Source organism: Populus trichocarpa, chromosome 6 (assembly GCF_000002775.5).
Source record: "Populus trichocarpa isolate Nisqually-1 chromosome 6, P.trichocarpa_v4.1, whole genome shotgun sequence".
NCBI lineage: Eukaryota > Viridiplantae > Streptophyta > Magnoliopsida > Malpighiales > Salicaceae > Populus > Populus trichocarpa.
In genome coordinates, this window is record NC_037290.2 from 1,597,594 (window position 1) to 1,624,294 (window position 26,701).

The following is a 26,701-nucleotide window of genomic DNA, read 5'->3' on the forward strand; positions in this document are numbered from 1 at the left end:
CTTTTTGCTCACATAACCACAACTTCATGTTGTTTGCGTATAAATTATTTTTATAATATTTTTATTTTAAAATATATTAAAATAATATTTGTTTATAACTTTTTTATACTTTTTACATCAGATATTAAAATAATTAAAAAATATTAAATTAAATTTAAAAAAAAATAAAAATCTGAAAATATATGTGTAGCTACACTCTCAATCCGTACCTTAATCATATACTCTTAATAAATTTGATGTCGCATCTTATATTTAATGAAAGGTACGACATTATAAAGTCCACGACACTAGTGCATTAAAAAAAATCACATAAAAATACCATTCAATACAAAATATACTAACGAGCGTACACTTGCATGTTGGAAATACAAGGGAAGATACGCATACTTAGATTTAATCTTGTTATACAAAAAAATTAATTAAGAACGCCAGACTGTTTAGTTAAAAAAAGGAATTGAATTTCAATCCTAAATCTTTTTATGAATTCTAATCTTAAGATGGGAATTTAAAAAATTTAATCACTGAAATCAACTAAATAAAAAAATTTAATCTCAATTAATAGTTTTTTTTTTTGGATTCGAGGAAACCCCACCCCCCGGAAAATGTATTTTGTGGGCCCAGGTGAGCGAGTAAAACCCCGACTGTCCTAGGCTCTTACAAGAGGTGCACGCTCTGACTCGAACTCAAGAACTGCTATGCAGATCTCAGACCCTTTGTCATCACGCTACACCCCTTAAAAACAATTAATAGATAATATAACATGAGAATATTCCTTATACTTAGTTAAAAATATAAAAATAAAGAGGCTTCATTTTTTTTATTTACCATTGAATTTAACAAATCATAATAATTTTAAATAAGATATAACTGGGTCAACTAAGGTTTAATATGTTCATATATACTAAGGGATCGCAAACTAGTTATTTAACTCGTGTTTTGTTGTGGGTTATAAATTTTTTTATCAAAAAAAATATCAGGTATACATGTTGTTTAAATTTATTTTTTTCTTACATAAAAAATTCAAAGTACAAATTGAAAAGCCTATGTGATCATTTAATTAAATAAATCAATAAAAATTATTGTAAATAAAAAAAATCATCAACGACAACCAAGAAAAAACTGCAAAAACAAGATAGTTTATCCAATTGTGTTTACTAAACTTATTTATTTAAATAAATAAAATATAAATCAACCCTAAAAAACTCATGACTTAAATGATAAATACAAATGAAATTGACCGAATAAACCCATGTCATATAAAATATTACGCAAGACCAAATACATTAGCAGAATGTAAGGAATGGACACCTATTGGTATGATGAAAAGATATATATAAAAAAAGTGGTGTGTGCGACACCACAAGTTGCCTAAACCTGGTCTTTCGCCTTGTCCCTAGACATGCCATCGCGTCTCCTTTTTCCTAGTGCAGCGTGTGATGGTAGTCGATAAGCGATTTATCGTCGATTAGCATTTCTTTCTTTTTTGTGTTTTACGTCTTTTCCCTCTCTTCCAACACAACTACATGTTTGTCCTCTGTTCTTTTTTTTTTTTAGTTTCAGTCCTTATGTTTTGGATGGTTTATTTTCATCCTTGGTCCTTTTACAAAAGTTTTTTATGTTTTCAATTCAGTCCTTCAATTATAATTTGTCATGTATTGTTTTTTTCAATTTGATCCTTATTATTTTAACTTCTCATTTTGACCCTGGTTTTTTTGTTAGAGTTTTAACTGTTTTCAATTTTATCCTTCAATCAAAGTTTATGTTTTTTTTTCAATTTAACCCTCATTCTTTTGTTTTATTTTTTCCTTTTGTTGTAGTTTTTTCTTCTTTTTTTCAATTTAACTATCCAATTTGAAAAAAAAATATTGGAAAAAATGCTTTAAAAAAACCAAAGTTGACTCGGACTAATCTTTAAGATCTATGATCCCGGTCATGAGATTGAGGTGATCCCATTAAAGGCAAGATGAAAAAACAAGGAAGCAATATTATTTATCAAACAACTATTGAGAGATGAAATCGAAGAAAATAAAAGTCAACAAAAAAACAATGCAAGATAAAATAAATAGCAACTAAAAGAATTAAGATTAAATTAAACATAAAAATCAAATGAAATTAAATGTTTAGGGGAAATTAAATGAAATCAGATGTTAAGGGATGAAATTAAAAAAAAAATCAATTTAAAAAATAGCAATTAAAAGAATTAGGACCAAATTTGATATAAAAATAAATGCTTAGGGATTGAATTGAAGAAAAACAATTCAATCAATAAAATGATTCAAAACTAAAAAAAATATCAATTAAAATAATGAATACCAAATTAAAAAAAAATTAACAAAATCAAACCACCGGGGATGAAATTGAAATAAAATCCAATTAAAAATAATCAATGCAAATAGAATAATTATAATTAAGAGAAGAAGGACTAAATCAAAGGAAAAAGAAATTGAAGGTATGATATAATTTTTTTGCATGGCCAACACCCAATACGAGGAAGAAAGCGAAGGAAAAAAATGGGAAAAAAGAAGAAAAAAAGCAAATTGAAGCCAAACCAATGATAACCAACATTCACTCGCCACTTGAGGAGGTAGAGGATGCTGAAACGAATCCAATGATGCGACGGAATGATAATTTCCTCCATTAAATTCATCTACATATGCCATCCAAAGACAGCGAAGTGACTGACACGTGCGAGGATTTGAAAACTTGTTTATTCTGATTAAGAAGAAGAAATGCATTGAAATACTAATACAATATGGTATTTGATACTGAAGATTTCTTTTTATGATTGTTATAATGTCACGATGACCAGATTTAGTGCATGATTGAGAGTGTTATATAGACTGCTTTTTAGAATATTTTTTACTCGAAAATTTATTAAAATAATATTTTTTATTTTTAAAATCAGCGATTTAAAATGATAAAAAAAACTAAAAAAATAAACATCTAAAAAAATATTGTCAAACTACACTCCTAAACAGAAATTTAATTGTTAGCAAACAATAAAAACAGAAGAAAACAACCTAGTTCATTCTTGTGGGAAAAAAAAAGAAAAAGAAAAGCCTAGTTCATCTCTTGTATTTGTTTGAAATTAAATTTTATATACTCCACTTGTGAAACATGTTGTAATCCAACTTATGGCAATTTCCCCTTACATAATTATTACTGATTTGATTGACGTGTGTTTTTCCTACCAATCAAATAAGGCTAATATTTTATTTTTCTTATTGATTTTAGCATGCAAAATAAAAATAAAAAAATAAATTTCTTTAAATAAAAAATAATTTATTTTAATTTAAAAAATAAAGTTTGGAACGTAATGTAAAAAAAACCATGATTTATTTAACATATTATCCAATTCTCAGTTTCATCCTAGAATAAGAAAAGCCTTTTCAATTAGTCCTGCAATCTCAAACATTTCTCGATTGGATCTTTATATAGATATATCTATTATTTGTATTTTCTGTCAAAGTTTCTTGAAAATGGCACCGTTTTGTTTCATTATTTAAGCACAGAAGAACCTAATTGTGAATCATTAAAAACACTAGACTCGGTTGACAAAACTCTTTATCTGGAAATAAATTAAATTGAGAAACGGATTATTTGTGAGAGACAGAATCAAGGATTTATTACTTGTAAAGCTCTCTATCTATCTTTTTTTTTTTTTTTTTTTTTGTGGTGGGGCTGGGGCAGATTGAGGTCGATGTCATGAGCAAAGTTTTTAAACCCGGTTCGGTCCAAGGCCAGGGTTTCGGGTTTTGATCGGGTCACCAGATTTTGACCGGGTCGGCCGGGTCAATTTCTATTTTTAAAAAAATTCAAAACGGCGTCATTTTAATATATAAAAAAACAAAAGTCAACAGGTTGCAACCGGGTTTTTGACCTGGTTTTGCCGGGTCAACCCGCCGGGTCGGCCGGGTCACACCGGGTCATGACTTATCCTATTTTTTCATCAACTCGGCCCGGTTCTAGCCCCGGGTCGGCCGGCTCCCGGGTCGACCCGCCGGACCGGGCCGGATTTCAAATCTATAGTCATGAGACATTTTAATATTTTAAAGGAAAATATAAAATAATAAAAATAAAAATGTCACTCACAAGTTAGCTGCCGTAAAAAAGAGACACAATCATAAACAATAAAAGATACAAATAATAACCAAGACTTAGGGCAAGAGCTATTGTTAAAAGATTGAGATTAAGAGATTTGTTTTTTTTATTGTTGCTAATATAATAACCACACGAGGTTTACATAATTGTTAATTTCAAGGTCCGTAAGATTAATCGAGGTACGTGAAAGATGATCCGGACACTCATATTAATAATAATAAAAAAAAACAAATAATAACAGCAACAGCAGTAAATTTTTCTAATGTACCCTCAAGATTTGAAATTAGGAAGTGAAGAAATGTAACAAACTTTCTTAATTATTAAGTCTATCTCTTAATTTATTTTATATATATATATATACCTAGGGGAGAATGAACGGTCATAAAGCTATTAATATTTTTTTACCTCATTCATTTGAATTACCGAATCGCATATTTTAATATCGTCAATGCCTTGCTTAAATCATGATAGATGCTGAACAGTTTTTAATGATAGCCAGTTGAATTTTTTTAATGGTGAGTTTGATTGCTTCTGTCTTCACCATTACAAGAAAAGGCTTAAATAAGGGTGGATGAAAACGACTATTTGACTGTTTGAGGGGTTTTTTTTTTTTAAAAAAATATTAAATTAATATTTTCTAGTGTATTTTAATGATTTTAATATAGTCAACATTAAATCAATTAGTTATCATTATAGTCAACATTTCAGGAATATCATATGTTAATTAACGAGGGCGGTAGGAAAGCATGAATTGCTACAGCAAGCAACAAGCAAGCACATAGAGTCCATTGCCAGAGAGAGAGAGAGAGAGAGAGAGAGAGAGAAAGCAAGCATAGAGAGAGTAGTAGTGAAGGATGGGATCCAAGCAAGAAGCTAATTACTTGCCTCATATAGTTTTGATCCCATGTCCACTACAAAGCCATATAAAAACCATGCTTAAATTGGCAAAACTTCTGCACTACAAAGGTTTTCACATAACATTTGTTAACACAGAGTTTAATCACAAACGTTTCTTGAAATCAAGAGGCCCTAATGCCCTTGACGGCTTGCCCAACTTTTGTTTTGAAACCATCCCTGATGGCATCCCTTCTTCAGATATTGATGCCACGCAAGAAATAGATTCTATTACAGTTGCTGTTCAAAATAATATGTTAGCTCCGTTTAAGGAACTTCTTGCAAAGCTTGTGAATCCTCCGCTGACTTGCATAGTTTCTGATGCTTTCATGCCGTTCACCATCACAGCTGCTGAAGAAGCTGGACTCCCAGTTGTGATGTTCGTCACCATGTCCGCATGTGGATATATGGGATACAAACAACTTCATGGCCTCAAGGAGAAGGGCTTCGTTCCACTAAAAGGTACTTTTATTAAAGGAATTTTTATGAGATCTCTAGTGTTACAGTGTACAATTCCACAATCCTTTTCAGTTTGTTTATAAGAGCTTTAGAGTATTTCTTGTGTTCTAAGCCTAAGGTGACGAGGCTTTTGTACACGGTTGTTTGGCTCTGTCCAACCTCCCATGGTGGATAGTTTTGAGTGCTAGAAGCTAACTTTGATGAACTGTGTTTTTACAGATGAGAGTTATCTAACAAATGGTTATCTTGAAAACACAATTATAGAAGGGATTCCTGGTATGAAAGCCATCCAACTCAAAGATTTTCCATTTATTCGAACAACATGTGAAAACGACCTTTCATTGAACTTTGTAATTGGAGTTGCTGAGACTTCTGTTAAAGCTCAGGCAATTACTTTTCATACTTTCGATGCATTGGAGCTAGATGTTTTGGATGGCCTTTCCACTATATTTCCTCGTGTTTATTCCATCGGTCCATTTCAGTTACTTCTCAATCAAATTCAAGATGATGGTTTGAAGTCTATTGGTTACAATCTATGGAAGGAAGAGAGTGAATGCCTCCAATGGTTAGACACCAAAGAGCTCAAATCAGTGGTCTATGTGAATTTCGGAAGCATAACAGTGATGACAGCTGAACAACTGGTTGAGTTTGCCATGGGGTTAGCTGATAGCAAGATCTCATTCTTGTGGATTATAAGGCCGGATTTGGTTATCGGTGATTCGGCAATTTTGCCAGCTGAGTTTGCAGTGGAAACTCAAAAACGTGGTTTCATAGCTAGTTGGTGCCCACAAGAGGAAGTACTAAACCATCCATCAATTGGAGGATTTCTAACTCATAGTGGTTGGAATTCAACTGTTGAAAGCTTGTGTGCTGGGGTGCCCATGATTTGTTGGCCTTTTTTTGCTGACCAGGCAATAAACTGTAGCTATGCTGGCAGTGAATGGGGAGTTGGCATGGAGATTGATAACAAAGTCAAAAGGGAAGAAGTAGAGAAGCTTGTAAGAGAGTTAATGGAAGGAGAGAAGGGTGAGAAAATGAGGGGAAAGGCCATGGAGTGGAAGAAGCTGGCTGAAGAGGCTGCTGCCCCTCATGGTTCATCATCCATTAATTTAGACAAGTTCATAAATGAAATATTACAATCCAAAACTACTTCTTAACTCATGATCTTTTTAAAAAATACTTTTGTAATTACATTTTATGATTGTTTGTTGGCGAAAAGAACAAAATCAAGGCTTGTGCTAGTTGTGTAATTGATTGTGTAAGGTGTATGTGTTTGCAGGATCCGTTTGCATGTCTAGACCATGTATTGAAACAATCCAAATGGGGTAATCGCAACAGACTTGACTGTATTTAGCGATTACTTTAGCAATCTATAAGAGAATTCCTATCTAAGGAAAAAAATAGCATCAAACTCTCTCTGCAATCTTCATGGTCTATTTACTGCTTGCTTGCTATCCCGAGGAATAGCATAAGAGGAAGAGCTACAGACACATCAAAGCTCTCTTGATAGCTAAAATCTCCTCTTCATTGGACTCCCTAATGCCAGTGGAAGATGAAAAGATGCAAAGAAATCGACCATGATACCATACGAGAGGGCTGGAATTTCAGTGGAAATTCTAGTCAGGGTGGATGATGGGAATGGAAACGTGAAAGATGGAAAATGTAGGATAGATGATGTTAGCCCTTTAGAGATATAGAAAATCACCACTCTAAGGAGGAAGAACAAGGATTAAACTCACAAATCTCAATGTTTCAGTCTCACCACAAAGAGATTAGAATTTAGGATAGTTCACCACTCAATGGAATCCACCGAAGAGATGCACTCACTTAGAAGACGTTATTTTAGTTGTTTTTTTTTTTTTAATTTCTCTAGTTATTTTTTTTCCTTTCCTAGTTTTGATTAGTTTTTACTTGATTAAGTTGATTTAGTGCTATTTAAATAGTTTGCAAGTTATTTTTATTAAGAATTATTGAGTTTCCGAATATATCAAAACATGATTTTTTTTCTTAGTCCTAAAACTTGAAAAACACCAGTTTTCTATTTCACTACATCACTAATTGAACCCCAAAAGAAAAATTCAAAGCAAAAATCACGTGGAAAGAGAGAGATGATCATTATAAGAACTGCAACTTCCTTGCGAGATCTTCTTGCAAAACTGAACGATAATGCATCCTCAGACGCCCCCCAGTGACCTGCACTGTTTCTGATGGTTCCATGGCATTCGCAATAGGAACTGCTGAAGAAATTGGAATCCCTATGGCCATAACTTTTTCAATGTCTGTGCGTGCCATAATGACTTTTCCATTTCCAATTACTACTATTTGCTTTTATCATCGTGTAGTTCTTCTCTTTCCATCGATGAAAGTCAAAGCTTGATCACATGCATGTTTCTTCCGAAGATCCATGGAAATTATCTGTCTAGCATGGAAATTACTTCAGTTTCAATCCTACTCGTGTAAATGGTTATATCACTAGCTAGCTACTTGGTTTCATTCTAGGAAACTTAAAACCATAGCCGTTAAATCTAGACTGACTTGATAGATCGATCCAGAAAAATCAAGACTCAGAGCCTGGTCTAGGTTGGGCTATAATTGAACTAGATTAGACTCGATAAAATCTAATTATTTTAATTCAATTTTTAACCTAACACAAACAATTATGAATTAAAAAAAATAATAAAACAATATTATTATAATAAAAATAATTGCGCTGTAGTGCCAAAGTCAATAATACACAATTTGCCCATAGTCCACAACATTGACCATCGATCAGTCCAATCAAGATGGTAGGACACAAAACTCTAAGGTGTTGGTTAATTGGTTAGACTTTGAGTTTGTTGATATTATTAGTTTGATTCTTATAAATTTCAAAGTTATTAAAAAATTACATAATCATTAATTTCAAGAGATTACTAGTTCGATTCTTATAAATTTCAGAGTTATTGAAGACTTACGTAATTATTAATTTTAAGATCCGTAAAATTAATCAAGCTACACATAACCTGATTTGAAATTAATCATTTAATCTAACAAAAAATGGTAGGACACACTGTTATTCACATCACAGAGAAAATTTGAATAATACATGATTGAGACATGGCAGAGATACAGTTTTCCTAATGACGTTAAAAAAACTACCAAAAAGAAAAGAAGAAAAAAAGAATTATTGAGATATGGCCATGGCACTAGCTTAATGTCCGTTCTTTTATCATTTCTCTTGCCGGCTTCTTCTTTTGGCTGATATCATTGAAACCAATGTTTGATCTGCAGAAATATTTACAGAACAGTCAAAACATGCAGTAAGCAATTCATTCCGAAGTACTGCACAGTGCCAACAGCACCTGTGTACATTTTTTTCTCTTTTTTGAGTTCTGGTTGATAAATACTCTGTTTCGTTGCTTGAATGTCTATATTGGTTTTAAAGAGGTACCGTCGATCCATTTTTCTATTCCAATCAAATGATGTCGGCAGACTAATTTTCACACTACGAAACTAAATCCATCTTTGTCTCGGCTTTAAAAGGAAAAGCTATACTCATGATTGTCAGTCCTGGTCGAAGATCTGATCCGATTTATGGTCTAGGTTACTCAGATTAATCTGAAAGTCATCAGATCAGCTAATAAGTTCACTTGAGTTTGGCCGAGTTAATGTAAAAAACAGTTTAAAATGAAACCCACTCGGAGTCAAGTTTCGAGTCTCCGGTCATCAGTTTGACAAGTTCTATCATTGCTTGAATCGAAGTTCAATAATTCTTGAGTTGTTTATAGCCCACGACATGTTGATAGGTCGATCCAATCAAGAGCAGTAATCCATGACTTAATTTTCTTCCATATCAAGAGACGAAGATCAAGATATCACATATGCTTTGCCTACATCAGCCAAAAGATGATGCGCAGTTCACTCTATCGTCCAGCTTTCTGTGAAAAAAGAACCAAGTTTCCTCAAGGTTTGTGCTTACTAACACAATGGGATCCAAGCCATGACAAAGATGGCTGGACTTAGTGATGTGCAGCCCCCAAAACAGCTGAAAACGCTCGGCACAAATAATGTCACACAAACCTCTCCATCCTCTCCCTGACTCCATCTCGAATGGCAACTAGGCTGTTTCACTTCTTCTTTTCTCTGTTTCTCCATAAGCTGGGTGCCTCTTGCAGCCTTAGCTTCGACTCCCTCCGAAGATTTGGTAGGATTTCCTTCACTTCCATAATAAAGATCATCCAGTTTACCAACAAACCTGATATTTTCAAGAGTCTAGACCACCAAGTGAAGAGATCAGTGAATATTTGATCTCTGCATCCATTTTATCTCTGTCCTTTTACTGATAACACCAATGTGCTAGACATGATAAATCTTACCTTTACGCACTGAGATCATGTACATCTTTCAGCTTTAGTCGAATAATATTACGGACTAAATTTCACGTATCAAAATAAATCCATTTGTATTTAATCAAATGTGAGCTGTTAATTCAGAAATTAAGTGACTCAGAAGATTGATTTTATTTATTTTTTTTCCATGGTTTGAGCAGGGGCGGTGGCAGGGCAAAAAAAAATTTATTATGCCCCATAAAAAAAATAAATTTTAGAACCAAAACCATTAAAATTTAAGTTTTGGACCCTAGAAAAATCTTATTAATCTTGCCACAAAAAATTTCCTGGCTCCGCCCCTGGTTTTGAGGTTTGAAAAACAGAGAATGTATAGGCTATTAGCACCAATCAAGAATCCCCGATCAGATAGAATTGAAAGTATGGTGGAAAAAGGTGAAAAAATGCAAGAGGATTTCTATCATCAGGAATAAGATTGCAATTTTTGATTCATTAGAATCAATCTCACTTCATGCCACTGGAAGCAAAGATTTTGAATCCTAGGTTTGACTGTCTTCTGATGAGAACTAGCCATCACGACAACATCTGAGGTTCTATGTTTGCTTGGATAGACAAGTCCCTGGAGCACACAGATATTGACCACCCCACCCAGTCAATATCAGAGTTGCATCAAACAAAAAAGAAAGAGACAAGGCAACCATAGCAGCCTAATGTGCCAAAGAAAACATGGATACAGGTCACTCTATCGTCCACCTATCTATGAAATAAGAAGCAAAGTTCCATAAGGTTTTCCGGGTGACACAATGGGAACCAAGCCAGCAGGAAGGCCTCATGCTGTTGTCATTCCATGTCCATTTCAAAGCCATATCAAAGCAAATCTTAAATTGGCAAAACTTCTGCATCATAGAGGTATTTTCATAACCTTTGTCAACACAGAATTCAATCATAAACGTTTCTTGAAATCAAGAGGTTCCGATGCCTTTGATGCTTCGTCTGACTTCTGTTTTGAAACCATTCCTGATGGTCTCCCTCCTTCAGAAACTGATGCCAGCCAAGACAGGATTTCTCTTGGAAAGGCTGTTCTAACAAATTTCTTGACTCCTTTTCTAGACCTCATTGCCAAACTTAACAGTAACTTGTCCTCGAGAACTCCTCCGGTGACTTGTATTGTTTCTGATGGTTTCATGCCATTCGCCATCAAAGCTGCTGAAGAACTTGGAGTCCCTGTGGTGGTTTCTTTTACCCTGTCCGCATGTGGCGTAATGGCATGTAAACAAGTCCGAGCGCTCATGGAGAAAGGCCTCATACCACTCAAAGGTAGTTGGCAATTAAAATTGTTATATAACAACAAAATTATGTGCTTTCGAGTTGGTTACCGCTCTTTGACTTCAATTTCTTGGGTTCTTCACAGATGAGAGCTATCTTGATACAACTATAGACTGGATTCCAGGTATGAAAGATATCCGTCTCAAGGATTTTCCATCAGCTCAAAGAATAGATCAAGATGAATTTGAAGTTAACTTCACAATAGAATGTCTTGAAAGTACTGTTAAAGCTCCTGCGATTGTTGTTCATACTTTCGATGCATTAGAGCCAGATGTTTTGGATGGCCTCTCTTCCATATTTCATCGTGTTTACGCAATTGGCCCTTACCAGTTACTTCTCAATCAAATTCAAGAAGACAGTTCGGAATCTGTCGGTTATAATCTATGGAAAGAAGAAAGTGAGTGTCTCCAATGGCTAGATACTAAGGAACCCAACTCAGTGGTCTACGTGAATTTTGGCAGTTTAATTGTCATAACAGCAGAACAGTTAGTTGAGTTTGCAATGGGATTAGCTGATAGCAAGCACCCATTCTTGTGGATCATAAGGCCAGACTTGGTTGTTGGTGATGCTGCAACCTTGCCAGCTGAGTTCGCAGCAGAAACTCAAAATCGTAGTTTCATTGCTAGTTGGTGTCCACAAGAGGAAGTGCTCAACCATCCATCAGTTGGAGGGTTTCTAACTCATAGTGGTTGGAATTCGACTACGGAGAGTTTGTCTGCGGGAGTTCCCATGATTTGCTGGCCCTTCTTTGGAGATCAACAAATGAACTGTAGATATAGTTGCAATGAATGGGGGGTTGGCATGGAGATAGATAATAATGTGAGGAGGGAAGAAGTGGAGAAGCTTGTCAGAGAACTAATGGAAGGAGAGAAGGGTAAGAAAATGAGGGAGAAGGCCATGGACTGGAAAAGGCTGGCTGAAGAGGCCACTGAACCAACTGGTTCATCATCCATTAACTTGGAGAAGCTGGTCAGTGAATTGCTTTTGTCAAACTAATCGTTTCCGGCGTCAGACAACACTGGTGAAATGGGGAAAAAGAGTAATTTAACTTGCTAGATTTTTATTTTTATTTTGTCATAAAGATGAACAAAAACACTATTGGATAGTCCTTTACCACATGACTACCGAATGAAAGCATGTTCATATCAATGTGATGGCTGGTATAAAATAATCAAAGTGAAATTTTATGTATATTTCATTGTAAACTCTATGCTTTATTTTTAAAATGCTTCATGCAAGCTATTTACCTTTACCTGAAGGTAACATTCAGGAAGGAACATCGGTGAGCTTCTCAGAGAATTGGAGTGGGGCGATCCCTCCCTTGCTTCTGTTATGAAGATAAACAAGTAAAATCACATTAACACAGCGCATTGGCAAGTAATCAAAACCATCAATAGCTGCACCGAAGGGAAAACAATATTTCTTTCTATAGACTTAAAACTGCCTATGAAGTGAACTTGTAAGCATTGTTCATATCAGGATACTTTGATTACACTTATCGTGTCGCTAGATCAAACACGACATTTCTCGGCAAGATGATCACATCCTTCATACACTTCTAGCCGTGGATGGCTTACTTGATCTTCCTTAAAGCAAGCACATTGCTTGCTCATCTTCCCAGTCAAAGCAATTTCTTGTGGTCTCTGCACCAACCTTGGGAAGGCATCATTGCACCAGACCTGCACAAAGCTGATATAGTCAAACTACTGAAAAGTATCCGAATAAAGATTTATAGCTATGCCCCCTAATCAAGTGAAAATATACCTCTCCACCCTTTCCCTGACTCCACCTCGAATTGCAACTATGCTGTTTGGCTTCCTCTTTTTTCTGTTTCTCCATAAGCCGCGTGCCTCTTGCAGCCTTTGCTTCGACTCGGTATCCTTTTCTTTTCTTTTTGCTCTTTCATTCTAAGCTAAAAGGACATCGTAATATGGACAATGTGTAACTCACGTGTAGCTTCTGAAGTAGAATTCCTGCCATTCAACAATACTCTTCACCTACAAATGTGGGAATAGTCGAATCATATAACACATAACTTTTAGCAATATACTAACATTAGCATGGAGCATGCAAAAGAAGTTTAACATATTGATCCATACCACTTATAAATGAAATAGGATGTTTAAAGTGATTTTCTTTTTGACAAATTATCATGTTAAGAGAGTTGAAAGCGAAAAAGGTGGCCTACACCGCCAAGACTCGCAGTGTGTGTACACAAAACATGCCTCACTCCAAAGGAAAGGGCACAGGGATTATCTCAGTACTGGACAAGCCACGCAAGGAGTCTGTGAGACTGTGAGTCCATCTCCTGCACAAAATGGGGAAAAAGAGATAGATGTACTTGCAGAGGCAATTCATTTTCAGGGAAAGGGAAAATTATTAGGGAAGGGGAAAGTCTGCTGGACTAAATACAATGCTCCAAGTGCTGATAGAAAAAAATAAAACTATCAGCTTAGTTGAGCCAAACAAACAGATAGAAATGGAAATAATTAAATTCAATCCTTTCCATTCCAAGAAATCAGCATTAGAGTTTTTGAAGCCAAAAAAAAAAAACATTTCTTTGAGCTAAAATACTTCAACTTGCATCAATTTGAGCCCCAAAAAAATCCCATGAAAATAAAGATAAAGAGAGTGAGAGAGAGAGAGAGGGAGAGACCAGTTCCTGTTGTTGAGGAGAAGTGTTAATGGGTTTGAAGGGAAATCTAGAGCTGAAGAAGAAAGCAGCAAGAGTGACTAAAACAGTAATCAAAGCAAAAGGAGATGGTGCTAATCTCTTTATTATTACAGTTGCCATGTCTGTTGCTGGTTATAGACCACCTCAGAACAACAAGACTAGCAGCAGCAGCAAGTGGAAGTTAAAACGGTCACTGTTTTGTCTTGTTTCGGTACTTTTCTTATGGGCTTAAAGGCCCTTGTTCTTTATTGATTACTGAATTTCGTTTGGAGCCCATATGAAAATTAAATTAGTTTTAATGTTGCCAATGAAAAAAAAAATGAATTAATTTTGATATATAAAAACTAATATAAATACAATCTTACCCTTAAAATCAAGATGAAATATAATTTTTGGGCAAATTTTTTTGTTAGAAAAAATAATTTCATTAATACTTAAATTATATTACTCGAGTTTAACCGAGTTAACTAAATAACTTAACACAGTTCTAGTTGTAGATTGATAAGTCGATTGATCAGGCCGGTCCGAGTTTAAACAACAGTTATTATTGTTGCTAAAGGAAAAAAAGAATGCAATTTTTGGAAAACAAAACTACGAAAGCCTATTCTTGTAAGACTTCATAGCCCCATTGGAAACTTCAACAACTTGGCTACAATGCGAAGCCCATCCAATCTAGAAAAAAACATCCAAAAAAAACGACATCAAATTCGACCTCCTTGTTAATACCCGAATCTCTCTTTCTCCGAGAAGCCCCTGAATCTTCCTCTTCAGGTACGTTCCCTCACAATCACAATCACAATCACAATCACAGACACACTTTTATTTTTCCCAAAATTTCTCTTTTCTTCGTTCATATTGATTTTTGATCCCTCCCTTTGTTGGGTTTTTTAAAAAACTTATAGTAACGTTGACTGGGCATCCTTAATTTCCTACAATTCACTAAATTCTATGTTTTGTTTGGTGCTAACAATGTTAAAACCAAAAAAAGATGCAGACTTTGAAGGGTTTCTGATATGGGTTTTTTGTGATTCATTGATTTATGCAGCTGATAGATTGGTATTGTAAAAGTAGAAAAAGATGGGAATGAAACAAGCTATAAAGAAATTGGATGCGTTTCCTCGTGCAGAAGAGCACCTGTTGCAAAAGACACAATCTGGGGCTCTTGGTAAATTGACGTTTTTGTATTCCTTTGTTTTGACATAATTTGTACAGGACGTTATTTGTTTACGCTTAGTGGAGGTGGGTTTTAAGCTAGGAATGTTTTTATTGCAATTTCTTAAGGCTCTAGTGGGGTATGTAGATAGAGTGTTTGCTGCGCCACAAATGATTCTTGATGGACAGATGCAAAGATATCTAATTTTCATGAGAAGTTTTGTAAATGGGTTTTGATAAAAGATGGTTTAGATTGGTATGATGATTATTGTTAGTTTTTGTTTTGTGGTGGATCGTATTGTAAGAGAAATTCTTGAGCTGAAACCATGTATTGCAATCATGCATGCAATTTTGTTTCTAGGAAATGAAAAGTAGTGTTTATTGAATTTAGATTCACTGTTTGCACTGTCTTTTGATTGTTATTTTTATGGTGTTGATTCTGCTTCTTCTTGTTCCTCACAGTTTCCATCATTGGGCTAGTCACAATGGCCACGTTGTTCTACCATGAGTTGGCATATTATCTTACTACATATACAGTCCATCAGGTGAGTGCTTAATCGCCATCTCTCTTCTGCATGTTTGGTTGTCTCTTGTGTATGATGTGAGTCCACCTTGTCCTCCAATTGTATACCTTCATTGTTTTGTTTCAAGTAGGGGAATTTCCTTACATTATATTTACAGCACTGAGATAGGCCTTCAAAAAAGTGTGGATCATGATGCCATGATACCACTTTCAACGCCCCTCTTTTTTGAGTGTCTGAATAACTTGCCTTCAGTACCCAATTGGATTAAAGAATATGTTGTTATCATCGTAATTATTGCAAAGAATCATTTGCAATAATTAATCTGGGAAAGTTCAACACTGAAAATGTATGGCAAACCCTTGCCTGCACTCCTGATAAGGTGACCTTCAATGTCATAGCTGAGGAAATGCCCAAATAATCACATGTTATGAACAATATCATGAAAGTAACTTGCTTCGTGTAAATTGAGGAACATCTAAGCTTTAACATGTACTACAAAAGAGAATGATCATTTTTAGCCTTGTTGAGCTGAGCTGCAGTGGTGATTCATAATTTAGACATGGCTTCCTCGCAATAAGAGGTTTCTGTCTGCTAAACAGTTGAGTGCAAACAGAAAAGAATTTGACTGGGTAAGTCTTGTAATCTAATCAAGGCTATAATGTAATTCTGAAAGGTGACTTGTGTCATTCTTCCAATTGTATGGGTTTTTGCTGAACCTAATTGACTGGGTATTTAAATAACAGGAAATACTTTCAATGGGTCTATACTATATTTCATAAGGATCCAAGCTTTCTGGTGTTGCTTGTGTTTTGCAGATGTCTGTAGATTTGACACGTGGAGAAACTCTTCCAATTCACATTAATATAACATTTCCTTCCTTACCTTGTGATGGTTAGCCATTCATTTTCCTTCTTTGATTTAAAGCAGCTGCTGGTTTATTATTAATATCTGTTTATTTCATCTTTTATGATAATTCTATGCTCCTGCTTTTCTAAAAGTTCTTTTTTTTTTTCATCTGTGCAGTTTTGAGTGTGGATGCAATTGACATGTCAGGCAAGCATGAAGTGGATCTTGATACAAGCATATGGAAAGTAAGAAAATTTCTTTCTTTCTTTACTTTCCGTTTTTTTTTTTTTTTTTGCTGGAAATTTTTGTCTTTGCTATAAAGCTGTTAGGAGCATCTTGGAATCACTCTAAGATGAACTAGGTGTATTTGTTCATGTGTCTGTACCTATTAATGGCGTATGATAGCCGCTGCTAACAGGGTAGAGTTTTTGCAGCTTCGCCTGAACAGTTATGGCCATATCACTGGCACTGAGTATTTGTCAGACCTTGTAGAAAAGGAACATGAAGCTCACAACCATGGTAATATCAATTTTCTGGCATATTGGAATTTATTTATGTTTTTGGGATCCTGATTTGGATTAATATGCATTGCATAATTTTGTTTTCCTTTTACCTTTATAGTGCAACATAGTTGTAGCTTCATTATCATTGAGCAGCATCTGGTAAACATGAGAACTTGGTATCGAATGGAATGATAGGAAGTTTGAAGCTAAGAGCAATTGAGAGTTTTTCTTTCTTCCTACTCAAAATTTAGGATGCGCATTGGTATTGACCTGGTTATTTTCAAATCTTGCTATCTTCTTTGTGCTTTCTGTTAGAGGGCCCTTCATAGACAAAATCTAAACCGCAAGTTCCGAACAAAAATATCAGATTTAGTCCTAATAATTAAGCTGCTTGAGTTATTGACAATGCTTATGTTTAGTTATGGTCATTTTTTTTTTTAAGTTTATTAATGTGGCTAATATCTCAGAAATAACTTTAATCAGATCACAATAAAGATCATCATGAGGATTCCCATGCAAAACAGCACACGCATGGCTTTGATGACGCTGCTGAAACTATGGTCAAGAAGGTGAAGCAAGCATTGGCAAATGGAGAAGGATGTCGGGTATTGCTTTTCAATACATGTATCTTCATGAACTTGTTACTTTATGCCTCGAAAGGTGGGAAAGTTCTAAGTTTGCATAACATCTTCTGCAGGTTTATGGGGTTCTAGATGTCCAAAGGGTTGCTGGCAACTTTCATATTTCAGTTCATGGATTAAACATTTTTGTTGCCCAAATGGTCAGAACTGCTCTTTTCGTATTTCTTTTTCTGTGTGCTTTTGTAAACAAAATAGCCTACTAAGAAATTGGCTTTTTTTTTACCTAGCTGACTATCATGCTAAGAATTTAAAAGAAATTTAGTGTCTTTTTGTTTCCAAGTTTTATCAGTGCATGATCCCTACTTTAATGAGCTATTGGTTAATGAATGTATCACTTGTAACTCCACTCTTGAAGGTTGCTGCATGCTGATGGAAGGGTGGTTGCATACATGTTTTTACCCTTCATTTTTAGAGGGGTTTGGGGGGACATTCATTCACATACAAAACACAATCTTATTACCCTGAAGAGTGCAAAAAACTATATAAAGATCATATTATGTCTTAGATACAATTTCAGTACCTGGATTAGTTGGTTTGTAAGATCAATTTAAACAGCGAAACTTCAGATTAATTAGTCTTGTATTAAGTGGTTGTTTCTGAAGTATGTTTTAGAAATTTCTTGTGTTATATGTGTTGCATTTAGTTACTTTGCATCCGCAGTATATCAATCAGGAATCCTACTGTTTTCTTCCAGATTTTTGATGGAGCTAAGCACGTCAATGTAAGTCATATTATCCATGACTTATCATTTGGACCAAAATATCCTGGAATTCACAATCCTCTTGATGGGACAACACGGATTCTGCATGAAACAAGTGGAACATTCAAGTATTACATCAAGGTTTGAATTTTGGGCTTTCTTTCGGATGACCGGCTACTTCTTAGCTTACAAGATTTCTACACTTTTGATGTTGATGAGACTTTACTGCAGAGCATATAGACTTTCTAAACCAAATTACAATAGTAATGTCGAATAATGTTTTTCTCTCTGGGAAATCTAGCTAGCAAGGGCTGAATTTTCAGGAACAATCTCATATTTGTGAGCAATCCTGTCCTTGAGAGCGAGCAATATCTTTAGCATGCAGAGATCTACTTCTTTCCCTGGCTAAATAGAGCTTATAGTGAGATTAGAAAAATTGCCATGGAAGATTTGGAACTAGCATGCTTGTGTCTCTCTTGTCAGTTTCCAGAAGAGTCCATCTGATATTTCTTCCGCCGTTTTTGTTTTAGATGATAATGAGAGATAGATTATTGGTATTGATTTTGGAGGTTTCAGTTGATTGTATTGCCTCTAGATATGACTGCATTTTGTAAGTGTCTATATGTCTTGCAGATTGTTCCAACCGAGTACAGGTACATCTCCAAAGAAGTTTTGCCAACTAATCAATTCTCTGTCACTGAGTACTTTTCTCCCATGACTGATTTTGATAGGACATGGCCAGGTTGGTTGAATATGTATAGGTGTTAGCTGTTCCCTCTTTAGCTTTGTTCTTAGCACTGATTGCCATTGTTTTCATTCGTTTTTTGCAGCCGTTTACTTCTTGTATGATTTGTCACCTATCACTGTCACAATCAAAGAAGAACGGCGCAGTTTTCTTCATTTTATCACTCGGCTCTGTGCGGTTTTAGGTGGTACTTTTGCTTTAACAGGTAATGTAACCTAGTCCCCACTGGTTTTTTATTCGTTATGGAAATGCTGGAGATCCAGCTTAGTAATTGAGATATCAATTTCAGAATGGAACTTACTGGCTAGGCTAGTTTGCTGTTTCTATCTTGTGAACTATGTGTGATTTTCTTTGCTTCAATCTGTAAAATTTTGTTACCTGCTTTATGCACAGGAATGCTAGATAGGTGGATGTGCAGGCTTCTTGAGGCTCTGACTAAACCTAACCCTAGAAGCGTACTTCGATAAATGTAATGTGCACATGGCTAGTGTCAATTCATATGCGACTCCAAGGGATTCTCCATGCAAAGCCCATGAATTACCCAGGTTTCAGCACTAGATGTTGATTTGAAATTGCTGGTGGAGAGTTAAAAGCCAGGGCAGCCTTTGATATCTGTCCATTTTTCATCTCCATTGTTAGGGTGGTGATTGAAGGTTTGTTAAATGCTTGTAACACTATTTTTAAAGCACACAGCAACATTATAGCTCGAGGGGGGAAAGTATGAAGGTTTACATGTGGGATTCTTTCCAGGCGCACAGTTTTGATTTATTCTGACCTTTATAGAGTTTAAATTTTTGTTCGTTACTCCTTTCTATTCTAGGAGATCATAAGAACAAAAATTTGAGATAAGAACACGGTTATTAGACTCCCCTAGATCGCAAGTTTACCGAGTTAATCTCAAAATGATGTCAAAATGATATCATTTCATTTTGATTTTTTAAAATAAATGATATTATTTTGGACCAATTAAAAGAAATTCTTTGAAATTGATTCAGTCAGGTCAATTAGGTTGGCAAAGAAGTTTGACCATTTCAACATCCAAATTGATTTTAAGTGAAACTCAGCTCCAGCTAGTCTTTGGTACCATGTTAACACAGCAGACTGGCCATGGCCAGTTTGGCTATGGATAAAAATGGTAGGACAATGACATGATGAAACATGGTATGTATATTTCCTGTTGTGCATTTCTTGCTAGCAATACAGCAAGAAGATTCCAGGTCACTACAGCAACAATCGAATTCTTCAAGAACAGTGTTTCCTTTAAAGAATCTGGAGTCCTTTATGATCAAGCCCTTCTATTCTAGAGGACAACTTGACAAGCAAGCCTTCACCATGATTGTCAGCTATTTGGAGTGAGTTTTCACAATTTGCCATTCAAATGACCTGGATTCATGACAAATATATTTTTTAATAGAAACAAACCTTCTTATATGCCCCCCAAATCCCTATAAATCTTTCTTTTCCAAGCTCTCTCTCTCTTTTTAATTGGTTGTGTGGAGTTTCCTGACTGAAGCAAAAAAGCAATGCCTAGCCCTGCAATGAAAAAAGAAAAAAGAAAAAAAGGGCATGACTTGTACTTTATTGAATAAGCGCATAAAACTATATCCACAACAAAAGCTAGCTGATTTAATAAAAATTTAAAAGTCAACCAGGATCGATCCTTGGTTTGGATGCGATGCAATATATAATTTTCAAGAACTTGGCCTAGGGTGCCAGGAAAGTGTTACATCATGACATGAAAGCCTTTCCACATTTAGGTGGCGGTGCCTTGAAACCCTGAATGTTGGTTACATTAGAGCTTCAAGTTTAAACTGTTAGGTGAAAAGCTCGAGACCCAGCACCAAACATGGAAAAGAAACTATAAAATACATTTGACCAATGAGTAAAGCTTTATTTCTTTTACCTTTAGAGAAAACCAATGTCTTCATCGTATCTTTGTGAACTACGTATTCTGGATTATAGCTTCGTGTTGCCTTGAGCTATCAATAGGTCCAACATTGGAATCTTCAATGGATTGTTGTCTGGGTTGTTGATTCTCTTGCTGCCATGTCTGCATGGACTGTTGTTGTTGCAGTAGCTGCGCCTGCTGCATAGCTCTGTCATTTTGCTGATGGGAAGATTGCAATTGCCTGCTTGCCCTCCACCTCAGGCACTCCACAAGAAGAGAGTTTGTGCTAATTGCAATCCCAAAACCAGTGAATGAGGATAGCAGGACAGAGAGTATAGGGTTCACATTGAGCTGCCAGTTTAGAAATGAAGCATGAGACATTAGACATATTAGGAATATCACATAGAATAGTTCAGGAAAGAAATTTAGTTTGCTCACCACAGTATAAAAAATATGAGCGAACAAGATGACTACGGCAAACTGGAAGGAAGCATAAGCCCATATGTAACTCCTGCTTACTGCCACCACCATATATTTTAAGGTCATTCAATCATGTTAATCCATCAAAAAGTAGTTTTTTTTTAGCCAGCAGAAATGGGAAAAACATAGAGTGCAAAAAGAAAGAACCAGCAAAATGATATTGTGAGCACTCCTTATTACTATGACTTTTGTTTTATAAACCAAGGAACCTACCTCTCGTAAGCCATTTCTTGAAAGAAGGCAATTTAAAGATGATATGTCTTTTATCATATGAAGATGATTTGAAACCATAAGAACAATATGATTTTATAGATTTAGTTTGATTTTGTAGTGCATTGTAGGTACTAATGGATTATCTAGCACAAACTGTATTAAGGATTAAAAGAGAAGATACAGCAAAACTCACCCATGGTGGAAGCGATCATGGAAGAAAGGAGACCTAAAACACAAGAGAAAGGCAATGAAATGGCAAGAGCACGAGGGCCCAAGTCAGATACCTGAAAAGATTGAAAACAAAATAAAATAAAATTGCAAATACTACAAATAAGCATAATAGAAATTTTTTTCAAAAATAAAATACAGCTTTTAAAGAGTTACGTAGATAGAGATATGCATAGTGCAAAAGGCCATTAGGAAACATGGAGAGCCTAAATGTTTAATCCTAAACAAAAATTAAACAATAAATTCAAATGTTGGTTTTTTTCAAGGCATCATCATACAAAAGTTAAGGTGTGATATGAGAATTCATGAAAAACTAGCTAGTGTAAGATAATGTCCTTTTGTGAGGTCATTTATTTTATCAAACGTATTCCCAAGGGGGAACATGTATACATGATAGCAATACGAGTTCCATTCACGTTTTGACTCTTTTTAGTTGTTAACTAGTTACATGATAGCAAACGTATTCCCGCGGGTCAATTATTTTTTGCATTTCATAAAAAGCTAAGATCTAAAAGTATTAGGTTTTTTTGCAAAGTTATACCCAAGAGTCTTAGGTTTAGTTGCAACGCCTAATCCAAGAGTAATATTTATAATATTAATAATAACATTAAACTTGCATGACCTAAATTTAAGTGGGTTTGACTGCAATACCAGACCCAATAGCATTGGACGTGGGTCTAGCTGCAAGGTCGTGTGATAAATGTGTGATAATTAAATAGATTAGTTAAAAAGAAAAAAACAAAGAAAAAAAACCAACAGGAAAATAAAAACTAATGAAGAAAAAGAAAAAAATATGAATTAACTCGGTTAACCCTTCAAACCAGGTTAACCCGTCATACCTTGAATTCGCATCGTGAAAGTTTGATAATTAAAAAGGAAAAAAAACAAACTAATGGGTTAACCCAGAATTAACTGGGCTAACTCGTCAAACTAGGTTAACCTGTCAAACCCGGAATCCGTGTCATGAAAATTTGATAACTAAATAGAAAAAAAATTAACATTAACAATTTAAATTAAACAAAAAAAATTAATTAAAAAGAAAAAAAAAACAAAAGGATGAGCCTTTTCACTATGGACTGCACTGTGCAGTCCATAGTCAAATGCATAAAAACAACAAAAAAACAAAAAGAAAAACTAAAGGCATCAGCCGAGAACTACTTAGAAAAAAATTTAATATTAATAAACTAAAATAATTAAAAAGAAAAAAAACCTCTAAGAAGAAAAAAAAACTAAATAGAAAGAAATTTAACATTAACAAACTAAACTAAACGAAAAAAAAAATTAAAAAGAAAAAAAAAAGCAAAAAAAAAAATTTCAGGTTAACTCGTCAAACCAGGTTAACCCGTTAAACCCGGGATCCGTGTCATGAATGTCTGGTAACTAAATAAAAAAAAGTGAACATTAACAAACTAAACTAAACGAAAAAAATTAATCAAAAAAATTAAAAAAAAATCCGGGTTAACTCGTCAAACCATATTAAGCCGTTAAATCCTAGGATCTGTGTCATGAAAGTCTGATAACTAAATAAAAAAAATTTAATATTAACAAACTAAATTAATCAAAAAAAATATGAAAATAAAAAACAAAAAAAAAATGACGGGTCAACCCAGAATTAACTGGGTTCACCCGTGAAACCAGGTTAACCCGTGAAACTCGAGATATGTATCATAAAAGTCTGATAACTAAATAAAAAGAAATTTAACATTAACAAACTAAACTAAATGAAAAAAATTAATTAAATAGAAAAAAAAATATTTCTGGGTTAACTTGTCAAATCAGGTTAACCCGTTAAATCCGGAAAACGTGTCATGAAAGTCTGATAACTAAATAAAAAAAATTTAACACTAATAAACCAAATTAAACAAAAAACTTTTGTTAGAAGAAAAAAAATAAAGAAAGAAGCAAAAAAAAAATCCCGAAAGGCATAAAAAACAGTTAAAAAAATAAGACAACTTAAAAAAAAAACCAAAAACGGATCAGTGTTTTACCGTGGACTGCACTGTGCAGTCCACAGTAAAACACTGATCCGTTTTAGTATATGTTACAATTAATTAAAAAGAAAAGAAAAAAAATTCGGGTTAACTCGTCAAATCAGGTTAACCCGTCAAACCCGGGATCCGTGTTATGAAAATTTGATAACTAAATAAAAAAATTAACATTAACAAACTAAATTAAACAAAAAAAATTCATTAAAAGAAAAATACACAAAGAAAAAAGCAAAAAAAAACCCATAAAGGCAATAGAAAACCAAAAAAAAAGAAAAACAAAAAAAATAGGAAAAAAATAAAAACAAAATAAAAACAAAAAAAACAAAAAAAAAAGAAAAAGAAGAAGACAAAAAAAATGGGAAAAAAATAAAAACAGAAAAAAAATAGAAAAAAATAATTAAAAAAAAAAAGAAAAAAAAAAAAGGAGAGGACTGCTCAGCGTTTCACTATGGACTTGCACAGTGAAACACTGAGCAGTTTTAGTTTTTTCTTAATGTTTTATATGATTTTCCAACTGACAACATAACAATACCCTGATTTTTATTTTTGATTGACAATAGCCTGATGATCTGAATTTTCTGATAAATTTATGCTATACATGGCTAAAACAATCAAACCCAATTGATGGCCAAGTGCATACCACATTGTGATAATATGCTACCCCAGTTCAATACCAGAGATGCAGACAGATGACGATATGTACCAGTAGTTGCTCCAGAAAGCAGAAATATGCTAGCACGCTGACCATGACAAGAACTGGCACATCCTGCCAAACCCTGACAAGAAACAGGTACCGATCAATACATCAAAGTTGATCCAAGTAAACGAGAACTATGCAGTGGAGGTGATTGAGGATCTATCAAATTATAGAATCAAGAATATGCACAATTCTAAGGTTCGCTTTGGTGCTACCACCCAATTGAGGAGAAAGTTTTATGTTTTCATCACCAGTTCATTGGTATGAGCTGACAAACCACAATGTCCTTTTGTCACATTACCAAATTTATTAGCAAATCATGAATAAATCTCTAAACAAGAAGGGAGCTAACATCATCTTACGAGAAATGACAACAATTTATTAGCAACTCCATTAAATAGCCTGATCAAAAACCAGTCATGTGCAATTTTGGCATTGTATGTAAGATAATGTTGTGCAATTTTAGCTTAAGCACCATCAAATATCCTAAGAAAGCAGTATCATTAGCATATGTTCAGAATCTCAATCCTGCCTGAACCAGAAAGCACAGCTCAACAACAGAGTGTAAATTTGAATCTTACAATTCTAGTAAAAAAATAAAATCAAAAGGGGAGTTCACATGTGCAGTCAGCTAAAATATCGAAAACAGTTGAACTTGCCTATAACGAGTGACCTCCCTCTGCTGAGATACAGTTAATGGCCTCCTACCAGCTGCTTGAGGATTATGTATCTTTAGCAATGTTACAGGCAGATTCCGAACATCTTGCCTACAAACATCACATGTCTTGTTTCCTTTGATGCTAAACCACTTCACAGCACATTGCTGATGCCCAAGCGCAAGCTCTCCTTTACAACTACATTCCATCTTCAAAGTATCACCTCCTTCACTGAGCTCAACCAAACAAATTCTACAAACCGCTTCATCTTCAGGAATATCTTCACCATCATCTTCACTCGCTAGTGTATTTAACATACAAAAACACAAGATTACTTCACATTAAATCAAAACCATTCATAGATCACTCATCACTTATTCAAGATTTACCGGTTTCAATCGCCGAGGCATCATTAGTAGACGTGCTATCAGCTGCCACCGGACGTGGAGTCGCCAAGACCACACGAAACAAACCTCCACCTGACTCGGTCCGTCTTAAACTTCTAGTCTTTATATTCACCGGAACTGACAACGACCGCTTTATATGATGCCGTACTTCTACCTTCTGTATATAAAAAAACGCACACATCCAACATTTCACAGATTCAACGAAATCACAGTAACTATAATTCTTGTACATTATTAAGTAATCCTGAAGCTGTGACGGGACCCGTCATGAAAAAAAAATCTCGAGTTTACAGTTTCGGCTCTTATAATTATGATAATCACCCGTGACATGGAGCATGAAAATACAGAATAATTGCTCCACGTGCCAAGGCTGTGCAAATCTCTAAGAACAAAAAAGTAATAAAATTAAAAAATTATAACAACCAACCAGGAATACTTACATCATCAGAATAAGAATTAATATTCCTCTCCAGCACCGCCTCAGGATCCGAATTCCCACACGGCGTAACAGGCAAAGAATTCGCCGGTTTTAACGGAAACAGAACTTTATTAAGCGAAAACGACCGAGAGGTAGAAGGCTTAGCAGCCGGACTATCAGACGGCGGCGTATCAGGAACAATCAAGACAGTTTTTTCACCATCTTCTGATAAAGCTTTCGCCTTTAAACTTCTCTGTGGAGGCAAATTCTTCACCGTCGATTTAAATTTAGCTGAATTCGGCCGCGGCGGCAGGCCTGGTTTAGCTGGGCTAGGGCATTGAGTGATTTCGATTCTCGTGAATTCTGCTTCCAACGACGACGACCTTGCCGGTATTTGTAGTGAACTCAGGTTCGGTTTCCTCGAACCAACCTTACAAAAAAAAATCAGTAACTGAGATTTAAAAATAAAAAAGAGTGAAAATAAGGTAGTGCCAGAGTTACCTGAGAATGATCAGGGGAATCTGACGTGGAATCTTGGTGTTTGGCAGCTGAATTTTCTTCCATGAAAGAATTTGGAAATGGAAAGCAGAGAGGAAATGACGGGGACAGGTGGACAGGAGGGAACGTGAGGGTTCCTGTTTGGGCATCATGGAATTTTATAGTGGATTAATTTATATTTATTTTTTGTTAATTGTTTTGCGTTTTGTAATGAAAGGTTACCCGCCAACTTGTGTTTGTGCGGGATCCCTCCATGGATCTGCCTTTTTGGTGTGCTTTGCTTTTACTTTACTTGATTAGTAGAACATGAATCAAGGGATCGATTAATTGCTTTGTTT

The 26,701-nt window shown here is 34.9% G+C and overlaps 5 protein-coding genes across 6 annotated transcripts in view; 3 read left to right on the top strand and 2 right to left on the bottom strand.

Annotated features, from left to right (window-relative positions):
* LOC7479617 (DEAD-box ATP-dependent RNA helicase 53, mitochondrial) overlaps positions 1–26,701 on the bottom strand; it is a 68,348-nt gene that overhangs the window by 34,382 nt on the left and 7,265 nt on the right. The gene's annotated exons all lie outside the window — the stretch shown is intronic.
* Positions 4,853–6,704, top strand: LOC7479615 (7-deoxyloganetin glucosyltransferase). The gene is made up of 2 exons (XM_002307885.4): positions 4,853–5,457; positions 5,674–6,704. Exons 1-2 carry the CDS (start codon positions 4,956–4,958, stop codon positions 6,609–6,611), a joined length of 1,440 nt encoding a protein of 479 aa, XP_002307921.4. The 5' UTR covers positions 4,853–4,955; the 3' UTR covers positions 6,612–6,704.
* LOC7495645 (7-deoxyloganetin glucosyltransferase) lies at positions 10,485–12,296 on the top strand. Of its 2 annotated transcripts, XM_024603340.2 has the most exons (3): positions 10,485–10,688; positions 10,818–11,096; positions 11,191–12,296. In XM_024603340.2, exons 1-3 carry the CDS (start codon positions 10,583–10,585, stop codon positions 12,099–12,101), a joined length of 1,296 nt encoding a protein of 431 aa, XP_024459108.1. In that variant the 5' UTR covers positions 10,485–10,582; the 3' UTR covers positions 12,102–12,296. The 2 variants fall into 2 exon arrangements, with proteins under 2 accessions (XP_024459108.1, XP_002307922.1); XM_002307886.3 differs by having other exon boundaries at positions 10,487–11,096.
* LOC7479616 (uncharacterized) lies at positions 14,360–19,694 on the top strand. The gene is made up of 12 exons (XM_002307887.4): positions 14,360–14,550; positions 14,825–14,944; positions 15,394–15,476; positions 16,271–16,346; positions 16,479–16,546; positions 16,736–16,820; positions 17,288–17,409; positions 17,502–17,585; positions 18,140–18,286; positions 18,779–18,887; positions 18,976–19,095; positions 19,284–19,694. Exons 2-12 carry the CDS (start codon positions 14,857–14,859, stop codon positions 19,355–19,357), a joined length of 1,056 nt encoding a protein of 351 aa, XP_002307923.1. The 5' UTR covers positions 14,360–14,550; positions 14,825–14,856; the 3' UTR covers positions 19,358–19,694.
* LOC7495647 (uncharacterized) lies at positions 20,040–26,533 on the bottom strand. Its single transcript, XM_024604171.2, has 9 exons — positions 26,367–26,533; positions 25,888–26,295; positions 25,430–25,604; positions 25,044–25,341; positions 24,391–24,463; positions 21,665–21,755; positions 21,217–21,296; positions 20,794–21,129; positions 20,040–20,423 (listed from the first exon to the last, which is right to left on the bottom strand). Exons 1-8 carry the CDS (start codon positions 26,427–26,429, stop codon positions 20,833–20,835), a joined length of 1,485 nt encoding a protein of 494 aa, XP_024459939.2. The 5' UTR covers positions 26,430–26,533; the 3' UTR covers positions 20,040–20,423; positions 20,794–20,832.